Source organism: Psittacula echo, assembly GCF_963264785.1.
Source record: "Psittacula echo genome assembly, chromosome: 3".
In the NCBI taxonomy this organism is placed as follows: Eukaryota; Metazoa; Chordata; class Aves; order Psittaciformes; family Psittacidae; genus Psittacula; species Psittacula echo.
The window spans coordinates 60,165,078-60,182,697 of NC_137736.1; the positions used below are offsets into that span (position 1 = coordinate 60,165,078).

The following is a 17,620-nucleotide window of genomic DNA, read 5'->3' on the forward strand; positions in this document are numbered from 1 at the left end:
CTGTTTCTCAGACTTGGTTTATGGTGAGGTCAATTGGCCTGGCCTCAGGACCAGCTTCCGTGTTCAAAATCCAGGTCCTCCCAGGAGTAGGGATTCAACATGGCTGTTGCACAAAAAGAACAGCAGATGTTTATGAGAATAAAACGTAAGCAACATTTAAAAGAGAAGACATTTCTTCCATGCATGCACAAAGTCCCAAATTTAGCAGAAAAGGCTGAAACCCACATATGGCAGAACAGAGCTATAAAAGTTGTCAGCAAGTGATACTCATCTTGATTTAGAAACTTGTTCCTACCATGTAACGTAAATGCAATTGAAAACACGTCTGTCTTAGTTGCAAGTGTAGTATACACATTCATTAGAAGAACCAAGGAAAGCACTGGCATGGATTCACATTTTTTTTCCACCCCATACAGAGTCCCAGATTTTTTTTTGCCCAGATTTTCTCTTATTCTATGGCTCAGCAGCCAACAGGTTCCAGCAAGTGCTCAGCCTTTCAAATTAAATGCTGCTGGACAGAATTAAGCAGTGTTATTTTGAGTTCCCAGCTTAATGAAGCAGAGAGCAACTCAAAGAGAACAACAGACCACTGAGATTCCCGTGCTCGAGGATAGGCATCACTATGGCTCAGAGAAATAGGCACAATCTGACATGCTGCCTTTCCAGGGCTCAACATCTCCTAGGGAAGGATATGGGGAGAAGAAATTCCTATTAATATTTACTAACTTCATGCAGTTATTTTGCTTCCATTGCTCTCGAAGTCTCAAGGAGCCCAAGGATCTGGATAACAAAGGGGAAAGCCTGATCAGTCATCTTTCCCCACCTCCTTTAGCAAAAGGAGTGGTTTCAAGAACACTGCTGTCTAACGTATCAAAGCATCTCAAGCAGCATTTACACGTGTACTCCAACACACACTCACAACTTAAAAGAGCAGCCCTCTAAGTGCTGCGTGTTTGCTCAGACATTCAGTGAACACCGGCACAAAGGCCAAAGTCAACCCAAGACAAAAAAGAAAAACACAAAGCTAGTATCTACAAAAAATGCATTCAGAGTGGTTTTACTCAGCTGGCAGTGAGACACAACTGAGGGGTGGGAGATGAGCTCTGCAATCTGGCTCAGCTTTGCCCTCTGACAACTGCATTTTGCTGCTACTGGAGCCAGGCCAGCATCCCACCATCCCACAACCAGTGCCAGACATGCCCAAGGCCTCAGTGTGAAACACCGCCTCCATCTCGCACTTTATATCACTGGGCTTAGTCAAGCACCCTATGTTCTTAACCATAACCATATTTGTTCAGAGTCTGTGTGCCCTGGGGCCAGTCAGGTCACACTTTGGGCTAAAAAATCCACAATCCAAGCAGGTACAAGAGGAAGACCCCACTGCATGACCTTCTCCCATCTTTGCTGCATCCCACTCCTGGCTATCCTCCCCATCCCACCTCTGCTGAGGGCTCCTTATCTTCCGCACATTTCAGACCGTATTTAGCACAGGTCTAGGTCTTACAACTCTCATAGAGCAATAAAGCTTTCCCACAAACTCACGCTCTTATAAATTCAAACTGTTTTATTCCAAATATCACATAAATTAAATACATTTTTCCATGAATATTGCAAATATACATGAAATGAACATTGCAGTTTTTAAAAAAAGTTTTGGCTTTGCTTATGCAACAAGAAGTGCCAAATGTGGTTAGAACATGAACTCCTGTATTTACTAGATACAAAAAGGTGCAGATTAATAATTTATATTTATACATATGTACACACTCCATTTCATAACTAGCTTTAAAACAGTAAAAAATGGTTTCAAGTTTATCTACATTACTCGTTTAAATCTGGTCAGAAGCCCCAGATAAGAGTTGATACAATCATTTCACAACTGCAAAATTAAGGCGCTACCAAAATACCAGTTCCACTAGTGTAAAATGTAACAGGAATAGAGAGTGTACAGCTTTCTATTTATCAATTTAAAAGTGGACTGGAGAACGAGGAAAAAGGAGCAGTAAGAAACATGACAAGATCTACAGGTTAGAAGTACAAAGAGATCTCGATGACTATCAAATGAACATATTAAAATACAGTAGATAAAAGGCCTCAGTGGCAAACAATTAGTATGCTTCTGAAAGACAAAAAAAGGTTAAAATATATATATAATTTTGTAGCTTGAAGCTCTACAGGTGAACAACAGGTGTAGAGGTAGAGGGATTTTTTTTTTTTTTCTTTTTGGCCTCTTTATGATGTATAAAGAAGGGCCACATTCACCACAGTGAAAAGACTCATCATATATCCCAGCATCCTTGCTTGGACAGCAAGCAAGAAAAGTGTAATGAGCTAGAAAGGCAACAAATCCTGTCTATCTCTTTCAGGAGCTCAGCTCCAGTGCTTCCACATGTACCTTGGCGGTAAGTTACATCTAAGCAAGATCAGCCATAACATAGACATTTCCTCCAGAGAGGAACAAGACAGCTAGCTTCTCCCATGAGGTACTAATGGATGCTGCAGAGATTATATGGCAGAGATAATTTGGTAACAATGAAATTGGTACTTTTCCTTAGAAAGCAAGTACCACAGGGCAGTGGTGATTTTTTTTTTTCCTTTTTATTACCTATTAAAGCTTTGCTATTTGATCAGCATTCCATGTTTTGGAAGAAATGTCAGCTTTAGGCTGCTAATGATTATTTGCATCCATACACAGACAATTCCTATGTTACCATTTATCCAAAACATCAGCCACTGAAATGTATACCACAAACTGCTTTAAACCTTGACTAAAAAAAAATCCCTCTATTGTTCAGCTTTCTCTTTAATAACTATCATTCCATTAACGATGCAGGCCTTCATGAACACAGCAATGTCACTTTCCATGTAGACTGTGTCTTTACACATTACAGAACAGCAGTAAACAACCTCTCTTGTTCCATAGGGTTTCCTCTCAGAAGTACCTCAAAAGTAGATATCTTGAAAAATCACTTTTGCAAAGAATAATATTCACATTAGTTACCCAGGCAAAGCCAAGAAGACACTAACTAGCACCTTGATTTGTTTTTTTTTTCTTAAACGCACTCCTATATGTAATTAAGCACAGGTAAGATCAGGGACCAGCAATACACAAACACCATCAGCATCCCCTTGCAGCTAAACTAGTAATACTCAAAACTAGGCCAGACACACAAAAGAGCAAGATGAGCGACACCAGAAGAAACACACAGCATGGAAAGGCATGGGAAGAACAGGAAGCTGAACAGAAAGGATTGTAACATGAAATACAGTCCATCTTGTAGTCTGAGAATTAGGTTCTGAAACCACCCTTCGGTAGCTCAGCTGACAGTAGGCTGAAAGCCTACTGACTTCCTCCCCCATATATACAACAATTCCTTAATACTTCAGTGACTTCCTCTTCATCACTTTCAAATCCTGGAGGAAATGCATTCAACTTGTATTTTGTGTATTTTGGTGACGGTAGCAAAACTTGCAGAAGGCTACTGTAGAGGTTATGACATCATTGGTTGTACGTTAACACACTTCACAATTCAGAGAATATACTTACAAACTATTTAAATAGAAAAGGCGTGTTCAAGATAGAGGCAGTTACAGTACATTCAGGGTATGTTACAGAAACCATTTGTGGTAGCCATTTGCTGAAAGGAAAAAAAATCTGTATTATTTGTTTCCCAGACCACACAGGTTACAACTACAATACCCAAAGAGAGCAGGTAATAGATCTCAATCACTGCACTTCAATGCAGTCTTCCTCCAGAACTCATGTGCAAAGTGGAAAAAAAAAAAATTAAATACATCTTCATTGACAAATAAGGACAAAATAACCAAAAAAGAAATCAGGCACTTTGACCGTTTAGGTAAACAGCCATTTCTTCTTCCCAGACTTCTGCACATGAACAAGCCTTTACATTGGTCTTGCTATGCTTGCAGCACATGGAGATTCAAGTCAACTTTTTTCCCTGTTGGTAATATCAGTTCTACTTATAGGAAACCGTGCCAATTGAATTGGTAACACTGTGAGTTATTTCATTGGCAGTGAGCAAACGCTGATCATCTGACTGACAAGCAATCAATTTAATAGCTATCAAAGGTAGATATTAACAAAACAATACATTAAAAAAATAAAGAGACAAATGAAGGTTAACACCTGACTTAAGCTTGCATTGAGACTTGCCTTTATAGGTTCAGTTTGTGCCTCTTTTCATGGTGTTATTGTGGACTGATTTCCATCACATACAGCAACTGGTACTAAACTACAATACTTTTGGTTTGAAACACGTTCAGTAGAGATCACTCCAATGTAAGGGAAGTTGGCATGACACTGCAGGAGGAGGGAGATGGAAACCTCCCAGCATTTCATCCTTGCTGATCCCACTCGCAGAGCACATGTTCAGAGTAAGCTGCAGCATGCCTCCCTCATACTTGGGGTGAAATCATTATTTCACAGCAGCATTCATCTTACTTTAGGGAGCCGGTCTGATTTGAATTTAGCAGTAAGACCAGCTAGGATTACTTTGATTTTTCTTTTCAAATAAACCAAAGTACACCTTTCCAAACGTTTTGTACATACTCAATCCGCTACAACACATAAATCACAACATGAGGGATTACCTAAGGCTACTAAATAGTGTACTTATTCAGTAGCTATTATTCTTTCAAATAAATATCCTCAGATGCCTTGACCACGAACGGCTTGATATTGTTTTCCTCACAGACTGTTATCTGCTGAACAGAGAGATGCAGGTGTATGACAGACTGCCTAGCAATTCACTAACAGAGCATACTGCAGGCTACAGTCTTCATGCATACTTCTGCCAGGCAGCGTAACTCCTCTTCCATCCAGTACCTTCAAGAAAGTCTAGGAAACACCTCTTCAACCCACTGTCCAGTTTCCTTTTCCTACCAAATGAAAATCCAAACGCATGCAGGCCAATGGTGCTACTCTAGTACTTAACTCTCTTGCAGGCTAGAAACACCAAATCTATTCGCAGTACTCTGAAGCAATTATCCGCATCCATCAACTACGCTCTAAGTGTAGCAAAGCTTTGTAGAGGCTCAGATTTCACCAGGACAACAGGAGAGAGTGCAAGGTTTGGTGAATACCCAGGATATCAAACCAATGCCATCGATGGATGCAGGACGCAGTCAGAAAGGGCTGTTCCTTTTTGAAGGAATCTTTAAAAAAAAAAAAAAAAAAAAAAACAAAAAAAACCCCCACAAAACAAAAAACAACCCCTCCCCCTTTGCCCTTCCCCAGAACGACCTGTTGTGAGACGTTTTGGGTGCCCACTCACAACTGAAGTCCATGTTATCTGGGTCTTTTGCGAGTCACAAATATCAATACGCGTCGGATGGCAATAAGACGATCTTTAAGGGAGGTCATAGCCAATATAGCCAGCTGAGCTCTGTTTTCCAGAGGCAACACTGCCAAGAGCCACCAGTACCAAGCAGGACCACTGGGGTTGCTCTGCAAAAGGATGGAAAGACATGCAATCATGTATTCACTGTCACTGCTTCATGAAGAACACCACCTTCCTTCCCACCCTCTATCTGCTAAGAAAGTCACCACAAAACAGTTCAAACAACAACTAAGCACTTAACTTCAGATGCTCTCCTTGTCTATATACACTATTAAGACTGATCTCTTCAGATATCAACTTACACTGATATACTGTTTTCCATTCTTCATGCTAATAGACCGAATTTGAGTAAGTAAGGGTTTAGAATGTAAAAAATCCACAGCAAAAACCTGTCAGAAAATAGTTTTGTATAAAAATTCTGCGTAGAATAAGGCTGCATAAGTAGGAAGGTTTTATTACCTGTGGCTCTGGTTCTTTTCCTGGCATGGACCCAAAATGATTGAGAATTTGCACTTTCATATTGTCTTTGAGAGAAGTAAACCAGGCAACGGCTTGATCATAAACTGAATCATGAAGGCGGACAAGTTCTTCATATTCTGGTCCTTCAACCTTATTGTTAAAAGAAGGGAGATGGAATAAAACATGATTGATACCGTGGAGTCCATGCTCCCTCAGAAAAAAAAAATAATGCAGTAACTACAGCTGTTCAAATGTCCTTATCTAAGCAAACTGTACCCAAGTCTCAGATTTCAAACCTGCGATGCTGGAGTCATTTTACCCTCCCCATGGCATTGTGAACTGACATTTCTTGAAGCAGTTACTGCCTTATTAATATCCATTCCTAAACGCTGGCAGAGCAGAAATCTACTCTCTAATCCTAGGGTATCATATTAATCATCTCAAACAACAAACCTCGAGTCCCTGTCACAGAAGGACCTCTGAACATTGGTATATTGTCTGGCAAAATGGAAGAAACACTACTGCCACCGAGCACAGCCCTCAGAGACCAGCAGTATTTTATACAAGTGTTAAAGCCATGGAAGGGCAGCCAAAGACTAAGAGGAGGAGGAGGAGGGCAGACACCCGAGCAGGCAGGAAGCAGGGGAAGTGGATGCTTTCCCAATACCAGGAATGGCAATTAAAAAAACAAAAAAATACCCTCACTGAGGCAAAGTATTTTAGTTGCAGAAGCCTGTTGGCTATCAGGGAAAACAAAAAAGCATAAGCAAAAAACCCACTACAAATTGGTGAGCTGTGTTTTTTTGGTTGGTTGGTTTGGTTTTCCCCCCTATAATCTGTACATAACAATGGTGTGATTCACCTGTGCTACTCAGATGCACATCTGAGATAACTGCTCTGGATGCCCTTCACAGCTGAGAACAGCCAGCTCTAGAGGGCAATTAATCTCATCTTAAGGTAGGTATCTAAGAGCAGATAAAATAGGCAGCTTTGGACTGAGACTTCTCACCATCCGATGTAACACAAATATAGGGTGCTGAACATGGACATCAACCTCTCAAGTGAGACAAAGTAGATCTCATTGTAATTATGAAGAGGTGGGTCTCTGGCACCATCCAAAAGCAATGCCTGGCTACCTGTGTTTCACCACCCTTCACAGCAGAGCCCTCACTCTGGGCAGACTACCTACTGCAACCTTTTGCAGTGGAAGGCATGTCCATGCAATCTGCCTTTTGTGCCCTAACAAATAACTGCATCACCCTGCACAGGTTAGAAAAGCCCTATTAAGACTTTACGGACTTGCACTTCAACTATGAGAGCATGCTGAAGAGCTATATGACCAGACTGGACTTCATCAGCTGGCAGGAGATTACTACGGAACTCAATATTAAGAGGGATCGGGGTTTTACAGACATGCTCTGAAGATGATCCAGGAAGTCATCATTAAGCACGGCCAAAAATTCACCCTTTGGACAACACCCGTCACAAGCACCTCACTTGATGCAAGTGAAGAGGACTTGTTTTTAAAAACTACTCCCCTCTCTGCATTTCTTTGCTCTCAGCCAGCTCTGGTGGATGCTTGTACAGACATGGTTAACTATATGTCACTAAGATCTCATTTTAAGAGCAGACTCCCACTTTTGTTTGAGGATCTGTTCTGTAAATGAGAGCTTGGAGGTCATATGAAGTCTGCCAACTGTCTGTTCAGTGCAAGAAGAGAACAGTCAGTTCTCTACCACCAGGGGTATGTGCTCTTAAAAGGGTTTCAAGTCTGTACCAGTTTTGTATGTTACTCTGACCTCATCCACACATCATGACAGACCTCAGCACCTGAGCCTTCAGCACCTACTTTGAGATCCATGAAGGGAGTGTTAACACTTCAAGCAGAAGTAAGGGTAGAAAGGAAGAAAGGGAAGGAAGAGACAAAGTTTGTTCCATGGTTTTTTCAAAATAGAGCTTCAGTAGTTATAATATTGGTTTAAAAATAATGCACAGCTAGCTTGAAATGCAACAAGGAAAGGCTATTTAAGTGAATCCAGCAATACATGGGTATGAATAACTTTGCACCATAGATCACCTTTTTATCTTCAAGATACTCGATGTTTGCTGTGTTATATCCATCTCGTTGGCCATGGCTTAAGACCCTAAAACGACGGACACCAACTGTATCAACAACTGAGCGTCCATCAGGAAAAAACTTTACGTCCCTGATCTCTAATATACAGCCATGATCTGCAAATCTGAAATGACAGAAGGGCATAAAAGTGGAAGTCATCAACAAGTGTTTATAGACATCAGGAAAAATACTGGGCCTAAGTCACCACTTCTTATTTGAATGAGGATCCTATTTTGGTGAAAATACATTCCTGCTCATTCACATAAGCCACACAACCCCCACCCTTTCTGCCTTCCCTGAGAGGTCTAGGGCAGCAGCAATTTCAGAGCGTATTTGTGGGGTGGGAGGGTTGGGAAGGGCCAGAAAAATAAATGGAGCATGTTTTATGCTGGGAGTTGCCAGCTGGTTGTGGAAAATTCACCTGTTTTGCAAAGAAAACAAGATGGGTAGAGACACCATATGGAGGTCCAGGAACAAATGCAGGGCTAGGAGGGCAGTACCCCTACGCCAAGGTGTAAGCAAGAAGACTAAAGGCTTTAGAAGGAAAAGGCCTCTATGCAGCAAGATTCTTCTTGCTGTTGGTTCCTTTAAGTTAAATAAAACAGATAAAAAAAAAAAAAAAAAAAAAAGGCAAAACCAAAATCCAAACTCAAAACCACAAAACAAAAAATCCCACCCCACTAAAACAAACCAAGAAAAACACATTTTTATCTATTATATTTAAAGTAAGCAGAGGTTTTAATCACACCCTGGAAACAAGCATAAAACAAGTTCTTGCTTTAAATTATCAGGCTTACCTAGTCTACATTTGTGCTGTACTGAGTTCACTAGAGAGGCTGACTGCACAACGACTTCACCACAATACGTTGATTTGTCAGCATTTGCAGCCCCGCACCTCAGCTTACTGCTAAGCAGGACAATACGCTGTATCTAGTCTTATCTCAAGATATCAAATCCCCACAGGATATAATGTTTCATCACGGAAATGCTTGTTTTACCAGGGCTTGGTCATTTCTTAGATTGGAATGATGAAAAAAAAGCCATGCTTGCGGGGAAATGACCCCTGTTCCTACTCTACCAGAAATCCCGGGTTTGGAAGGTGGGGAAAAAAGCTCACCAATGTGAACAACTGTTCTCTCTTGGCCATTGTGCAGAACAAACTGAGGAAGAGCAAGAAGAGTACAACTGCACACAGCTAAGCCCTGGTGCTCTACCAGTGGGATTACAAAAAGCTAATTTATTATAGCAATATTAGACTAAATACTATTTAAAAAGCTACATGACAATTGTTTTATATTAATGATTTTAGTGACATTCATACCAAATTTAGAAATTAATCTAGAACTAAAAGTGGCTTTTTTTTTTTTTTCTTTTTATCTTTCTTTGAGAAGTTAATTTTGGGATAGAAAGTTACTTTAATCAAAGAGACAAGAAAGCACCTGGAGATGCGCATAAAATGAACTGACACATTAAAAGCTAATTTTCTTCTCCCAGTTTTAAGTTAAAATGGAGAAATAAAACAGAGGAAGGTAACGAATTGACCATGTCTTGTCACTGTGTTTTTCAAGGGAAGTATGTACCCATGTCTTGGGAGATGAGGCAAAACAAGTTTCCCCACTTTTTGTATTCCCAGTTGATTTCACAATTTTGAATAAACAAAATAACCATCTTTACTTGTGTAAGAAACTACAGTCGCCTGTCAGGTGTCTCCAGATGAAGGCTTCCTATGCTTCAGTATTTAAGCTACCATGCTTAAAAAGTTCAATTATTTTGGTAACTCAAACCAGACAAAATATAAAAACCTAACTGTAGTGGCTGCATTTTAAAATACCCTTTACGACACTATTTAATAAACCAAATTCTTGTGGTTTTGGTATTGCAACCCCTTGGCCCTCTGTTTTGGACCTGAATCTAAGGAAGTCTGGCTCTTCCACAAGCTTTCACAGATGTAAAGGGAGTTATTACTGATGTCCTAGGGTCATTTTGTTGTTACTCTTACAATCAATTGCTTCCAGAAAACTGGTTAACAGTCCTGGAAGGGACTATGGAGCATCACTGCTGTTGGAGCCTGAACTCCACTGAGTGCAGCACTGACAGCACACCACCAGGCATGAAGCACAGCCAGAGCTGACTGAAAGCTGTAGCACCTCCTGTATTCTTACTGCCACCTGTCAATCCCCATTATGACAGCCCTTCTCTCAATTCCAGCGGTGATCAACCACAAAAAGGCAGCTCCTGAGGATGCCTGTCTAACGTGGTCTTAAAAACTCCCATGCTCATCATCCATTCTACAGTCTGCATCATGCCAACATAGTTGCTGACATCAGAAGATCTACTGCATCTCTCTTAAGACTACCTCTTTTTGTCCCCATGAGCATCTCCTTACCCCCTTGACACAAAACCCCTGATTTTTAAGGCCCCTTCCAACCCAAACCATTCTAGGATCAACCAATCATCTAGGATCAACCCAAACCGATCATTCTGATCCTATGATTCTGGGACTTAAAAACCTGAGGGTTTTCACAGAATCACAGAACAGTCTAGGTTGGAAGGCATCCCTAATGGTCATCTAATCAGTCTCTGCATGGGGAGCTAGAAACACGGCAGTGTCAGAATTGACAAAAATTAATTAAAGGTAAGATCATATAGAAAGACAGTATAACCCACTCACTGCTTAGACATTGCAACACAGCAGTAAAGACAAACATCAAAATTCAACATTCAGCAGCAAAACAGACTTCTCAGCCAAGGGTATACTTTGTCTCATTCAGAAAAGCTATGGCAGGTTTGGCTGGTAGGGGCTTTTTTGTTTGCTTGGTTTTGGGTTTGTTTGGTTTTGTGGTTTGGTTTTATTGGAGAGGGTTTCTTTTTGTGTGGGTGGGGTTTTTTTTGGGGGGGTTGGGGTGTTTTTTTATATAATATATTATTTTTGGTTTTTTAAAACTGAGTAGACAGAGATGCCACTTTATCCAGACAGTCAGCTTTCACTAGAATAAACAAGATAAAAAGCTTTCCAACCACACAGACAATTAAGTGCTATTTTTGGAGCCTTTAGCAGCAGGATGAGTTGTGTTCCTGCTATCCAACAGAGGAGCGATAAAAAAAATAAAATACATCTTTGTGTCAAAAGGAATGTTTAAGATACAAAACTAAAAAGCCAGCAAGCTTAGTATTAGGACTGGAAGGAACCATAGAGGTTTGGGGAGACAAGTATACTGTGCTGTAGTACTCCACGAGCATCACAACAGCCTCTGCAACAATAGGATGTCCTCCGCTCATCTCCTTACCCTTTCAATTCATCAGCTAAGCACATGCCAAATTGCTTGGTACCAGTTTCCATGCATCTTCTTATCATTAGCCGGTAACGAGGTTCAAAGACATGGAGTGGGCAAGGGATGGTAGGGAAGGCCATGGTACAGACGAAGATGGGAACATCTTTATTCAAACTGCAAGATAATTGTTACAAAAAGAAAAAAAAAAGTTCAGCTATTTTCTGGGTACTGCCCTATTCAGCATAAACCCTTAAATGTAACAGAGATTCCAGTGGTTTCCTTAGATTCATTCCTCATAAACCTGTATCTGGTCAAGGTTTGTCTTTTTTACAAGACAAACATGTTTCAGGACTCTTTCTGTTTAATGTATTAAGGAAACAATCCCTCTAATCTACTTTCATATAGGAAAAATCAGGATGTTACAGAAGATTTCTCAAATATGTACATACCACTACATCTAGCTTAAATACACATGGCAAGATTTTGGTGTTAACAAAATGTAGTACTGTAGTACAGCAGTAATGTAGTACCGAAGAACTCACCATGGTCAAAACAAGATGGAAGAAAATTCCCAAGCTCAGTTAAAGCCCTTTAATTTTGCAGGAGCCCACTAATCCAAGTTAATTTTTTTCAAGCTTACGTGCATGTTTTTCCTTTCTAGTTGAGTTGTAGTGTAATATTCACAAATCACTGACGAAACTGGATCCTTGAACTTCCCCTGACCTGAAGTACAACCCATTTATAATTTTAATTCTACCGCCAGAAAACCCTCATTATAACTGTATAAGCGTTCATGCTGTTTCAGAGAAAAAAGCAATTATATTTTAAGAATACTGTTGTGCCTCTCTACCATTCAAGCATATTGCTACAAGTTTATCTGCAACAAACATGTTGAAAATATTAAACATCTGGCAGGTTCATTTACAAATTCATTCATTCTGTGCATTTTCATAAGCAAATGAAGCAGTAATTTAGATTCAGAAATAAATTTTCTAACAGCTGCCAGTACTAAAAAGAGCACCTACTTTGACAATTCCTTCATTTCTTCCTCATAAACTTTCTTCCTTTCAGATAATTCCTCTGGCAAGTAACGGACGATCAGCTCTTCTGTAAGGATGGTCTTCTTGTAAGTTCTGCTTGCCAGAAACTGCAAAGAATAACCAACTCTTAAGCCTGATAAGATGACAGGTAACATCTTTTCCTTCCAACCCACCCCCTTCCTAAGGCAAAACAGCACATTAGTCAGGACTGTACTGATTCCTCCTCCTTTGAAGCCTTCCACTTCAGGATAAACTTCACCCAAAGTTTCATCATAACTGCACTCCAGTGCCCATCTGACTATAACCCCGTACCCTTTTTTCTGGCAGAAGCTGTATTAACAGCAACAAAAGACTCCCTCCTCACTTCTGCAGAAGACCTATATATTCTTTTCACCTAGAACTGCCAGGCTACTGTTAAGAAGTACTCCAAGTACAAAACACCTTATTCCTGCTGGAACAGAAGTGCTAACCAATGAGTAAGTATTCCTTGTTCATCCCAGGTAGATACAAACTGGAAATGTGGTATGAACAAGGCTACAGCTGGGACTCCCCAGGCATAAGACTGGCACAATGCTAGAAGTCTATTCTTTTAAGCACCAGCAAACCTCACTTGTCTTCCAAGGAATGACAAAGTATATTCTGAAGCAAATGAGGTCTGTGCACAGCTTTATACTGTGGGTACTATTGTGTTGTTCTGGTTTCACAGAAACAGAATAGTTCAGGTTGGAAGGGACCTTTAAAGGTCATCTAGTCCAACACCCACTGCAATAAGCAGAAGCACCTTCAACTAGATCAGGTTGCTCAAAGCCCCATCCAACCTGATCTTGAATATTTCCAGGGATGGTGCATTTACCACCTCCCTGGGCAACATGTTGCAGTGTTTAATCACCCTGATTGTAAAAAAGTTTCTTCCCTGTATCTAAATTTACTTTTGTTTATTTTAAAACCATTATCCTGTGTGCTATCACACAAACACTGCTAAGAAGTCTGTCCCATCTTTCTTATTATGCCCCTTTAAGTATTGAAAACCTGTAATAAGGTCTCTCTAGAGCCTTCTCTTCTCCATGCTGAACACCACCAACTCTCTCAGCCTGTCCTTATAGGAGAGAGGGGCACCAGCTCTCTGATAATTTTCATGTCCCTCCACTGGACCTGCTCCAACAGGTGCATGTCTTTCCTGTGCTGCAGACCCCAGAGCTGAATGCAGTACTCCAGGTGGGATCTCACCAGAGCAGAGGGGGAGAATCACCTCCCCTTCACCTGCTGGACACACTTCTTTTGATGCAGCTTGCAAGTAGAGCACACAAAACCCCCCCATAAATGCTTGAAGAAGAACACAGCTTTGTGCATTCTTTGTTAATTGGGGCAAGGACATACTTACTTCTGACAGCTTTTCTTTGCAGAGTGGGCAATGTGGATTATGGTCAAGGCAACGCTCAAGGCATTTGAGGCAAAAGGTGTGTCCACAGGGAGTGGTAACAGGTTCATAGAACAACCTGAACATGAAAACATGGAACAGAAAAGCTAAGCTGCCCAACAGACAATGCAGATTCCCAAACTAGAAAGAAGTGACTAGACTTAGCTATCTCTTGCATTCCGGCTTTTGTATAATGCACAGGTATATAGATATATCCTTTATATCCTTAGATATATAAATATATCCTTAGATATAAAGGATATATAAAACAGTATAAAAAGGATATATAAAAACAGTTTTCATTTTTAGAAGTGACAAACAACGGACAAAACTACAGTGTAAAGACTCACCAGATTGAAAGGTTCAGCAAAAAGGAACAGAGTAATGATTTAGACATTCTCTGGCCAGTTTCCCTTCTGACACCATGAAAACTGTTTTCAGAAGCTACAAAGCTTAATATCCCAGGTCAATGCAGTTTTACCTCATGCAGAGGGAACACTCAAAGTCTGATGCATCCACCAGAGTTGTTGGTACTTCATTTGAAGTGACGGTGGTGTTTTCAGGTAAAACATCTGCATCTAAGTAAAGAAGACAATTATAGTCAATATTTAAGTATTACTGCAAATTCAGATGCTGTTTAAGTTCGTTTTCCATAAAGAACCCAATTTCTCTCTTTTCTTTTTTGAAGTTTTGTTCAAAACAAACATATTTTCCATCCAAGTTTCAGAGTTTCTGGCAGGAAATCTTCTGGAGAGCAGAGAATGATGTTTATGGCCAGAGAAAGCACTGTAGGCTGAATACTCATGATTTGCTTCTCCAAAGTTTTTTTGTTGGTGCTTTTTTTGAAGTCTATTTTTTAAAACACTCTGCTATTGCTTTCCCACCACCATCACCACTCCCACATCAGCCAGGCCAGATGTTTCAAAGTACATTAAGTCCAGAATTTAATTTGTATACACACAGTCAAACCATTTCATCAGTGTTTATTATGGATTTCTCAGCATGGGTAATTTTTCTTACAAGTACTAAAAAAAAGCTTAAATTCTTCTAGACCAGGCTGCTGTGCAAATCCTAAGTTTCAGACAGTTTAAAGTTTAAGGACTACTGAGTTGCATTAGCTAATACTGATTTCACTAGCTCAGTACTCTGCAAACCTGGAGGCAAAACACCAGGTTTTTGGGGGAGGTATATATATCCCTGCATCAAACTTTGCAGCAGCAGCATTTAAGCTCAAGAGCTATCAGCTTGAGCTTCTGTTAACATTTACACAAGCAGATTCTGCAACTTTTTTTACAGTCCACATCTTTGTTGCTCAGAAATGAGTTCCAACAGAGCCATGAATGCTGCCTCCACAACCTTTTCATTAAACAAATTATTCACCGTTAAAAAAAGCTCAGCTTTTTATGTTAAGCTAAAACACTAGGATGTTTTGTTAAAGTATAACTTATGCTCAGCATCTGGTTTATCTCGAGCACAGATGGGATAGGGGAGAGAGTACCGGTGGTGTGTGGCCTACAAACTAAAAACAGCGCTATCTTTAACCTACATCTCACATGTTAGCATTTAGTAATAGCGAGAACCTAACTGTGTTAATTCTGCAAACAGCAACATGGCAGAAGGATCTAGCACAGACCAGAAATTAATGGTTATGGGTAAAACACGATCTCTGGCCTTTGCTGTGAAGATACAAGCAGGTCAGATTTCACAATCTATTTACTGAGTCTGCAGTTCACAGACAGGGTTTTTCCCTTCACAGCAACATGATCAGAAACTGGCCATACATTGATCATTTGCAGAGGTGGCAGACAGACAGAAGCACTTGAAGACTTTTCATATTGCCAGGCAGAAGTCAGTTTTATCAAGGTGTGGGTTGGTTTTATTTTTTCCTTTAAGGAGAAAAAAAACCTAGCATTTTCAAACTATTTCAATTAGCAGCATTTTCAAACTCCATTTTAACCAATTACTTCACTACTCAGTGCAGTGTAGTGCCCTCAGCATTTTTATCCTGAGTACTAAAACCACTCTGGAGGTCTTTCTTAGAAGCTTGAGAAGCATACAAATTGTAAGCACAGCTATCAAGTGACAGAAAACCTGGGGGCTTTTACCCTTTAAAAGGCTCCTTTGTTTGCTTGGAAAATTTCATGTAAAGTTGCATGTGACTGTTTCTGATGCCAGCTAAAGATTAGTTTCTAGGCTTACTGCATCACTGCATCTTTCCTTCATATAGGACAATAAAGTTCAGCTATACCTCTGAGACCCAGAAAATGGAAATGGCACCAGCAACACAAAGACTAAACTGTTAGCAGATTACAGACGGGAAAGGGACCATCTGAGAAAATAAAATACAGTGTTCATTTAATGAATTAAAACTGCTCTGGAATAAGGTAAATAGGCTGTTATGGCAGAAACAGACACACTAGACAACAAAGTACTTTTCCAGTCCCTGTAGAGAATGTTTCGCCAACAAAAAGGGAGCAGGAAAAGTTTACCATTTTTCAGTATGTGCAAGAGAAATCCCTTTTCTAAGCCACAACACAAACCTTTTTTAGGAATCTTACTGGGGACATCCAAGCTTTGTAAGTCCCTCATATCACTGGACAGCTTTCTTTTTAAGCCAACCCCAGGTAAACTGGAGAGAATAGCTCCCAAAGACTTCTTGTTGTCTTCAAAATAGAGATCCAGAACATGATGGGAAACAGGAGAATCAGTGCTTCTAAATACATCAGATTCTTGGGACGGGGTTTTTGTTAGCCTGAACACAGTATCCTAAAAAAATTAAGAACAGTTACATACAGCATTACACAATTTTGCCTTGGTTTTGTTTTTGTTCGGTTTTTTTTTAGCTGTATACATCACCAATAGGTCAATGTCCCTACAATGAGCAAGGGAGAAAGGTCCATATCAACATCAGCCAATCTCTAGTTGCATAAAACAGGGCCACTTTTCTCTCTCTACAGCTCCTGTCTCTAGAAATTATGCTCCTGTCATACTAAAATCCTGAGTGGAAAAGAAATGCCCACAAGTATAATTGACCCCACATGAAGGCATCACATGTTTTCTGAAGCAAGAGTTTAATTCTCTTATTCTTCCAAAGAAGTACATCCCAGCAAGAGATCCAACAGCAATGGCGAAAACAGGCTGACCATGAAAGTACATGCCTACGTGAGTGCAGACAAAGACAATGTCACACAGATCAGACAGAACCTTGTGTTACTATCGGTATTTTTATGTTGAACACATCTTACTTTACCTTTGAGGACCCAGCAACAGAGCTATCTTCCACAGCTGACTGTGTGTTTATGCTACTCAGAAATGCAGGTTTCAATCTTGTATAAGATGTTCGACTAGAGAAAGGTGCTGTTAGACTATCATGCACATTTTCAAAGGCTGGCAAAAACATCTCACACATTATCTAGTCAGTTAGAGAGAGGAAAAAAGAAAAAATAGTAACAATTATGACACAGATATTTATGTTTGCATGAAAACAGATACACAAACTTCACAGCTTCTGCAAGCCAAGAAGCTTGCAACAACCAGGACATCTTGCATTCCCCAATGCCCATAGGAACCCTGAATGGCTGTCCCTACTATAACCACAGACACATCCCGAGGTGCTCTTCTGGTGCCCACCTCCCTTTCCAAAGACTTTTGCCTCAGGAGCACCTAGGGCAGCTCATTTTTGCATCCTTCTCCTGCCTCTGCGTGTTTCCATCTTGACCCTCAGATCCCTGCTTCCACAAGTCTTCAGACCATTCTCTCCTATCAAAACCAGTTGAGAGATGTGTTTAAGCTTTCCTCATGTCCTACATCCATCTCCTCTATCCCCAAGCAGATTTCTCCCTTAACTAAAAGCTGTGTAAGAGCCTGCTTCCCCTCTTACCAGTTCCCACCAAGTGTCTTGCCAAACCTCCATTTGTTTTTATGAAAGGTTGCCTGTATAGATGGTCACAGAGAAC

General features: G+C 40.3%; 1 protein-coding gene across 1 annotated transcript in view; it reads right to left on the reverse strand.

Annotated features, from left to right (window-relative positions):
- Nucleotides 1–2,072: 2,072 nt before the first annotated feature.
- Nucleotides 2,073–17,620, reverse strand: part of LONRF2 (LON peptidase N-terminal domain and ring finger 2) — a gene marked incomplete at its 5' end in the record, with an annotated part of 34,896 nt that continues 19,348 nt past the window's right edge. Inside the window, 9 exons of the mRNA XM_080613883.1 lie at nucleotides 2,073–5,467; nucleotides 5,820–5,969; nucleotides 7,897–8,059; nucleotides 11,223–11,381; nucleotides 12,233–12,354; nucleotides 13,629–13,743; nucleotides 14,146–14,242; nucleotides 16,205–16,430; nucleotides 16,915–17,076. Of these exons, the coding sequence (XP_080470009.1) occupies nucleotides 5,309–5,467; nucleotides 5,820–5,969; nucleotides 7,897–8,059; nucleotides 11,223–11,381; nucleotides 12,233–12,354; nucleotides 13,629–13,743; nucleotides 14,146–14,242; nucleotides 16,205–16,430; nucleotides 16,915–17,076 (1,353 nt within the window). The 3' untranslated portion in view covers nucleotides 2,073–5,308. The remainder of the gene's footprint in view (nucleotides 5,468–5,819; nucleotides 5,970–7,896; nucleotides 8,060–11,222; nucleotides 11,382–12,232; nucleotides 12,355–13,628; nucleotides 13,744–14,145; nucleotides 14,243–16,204; nucleotides 16,431–16,914; nucleotides 17,077–17,620) is intronic.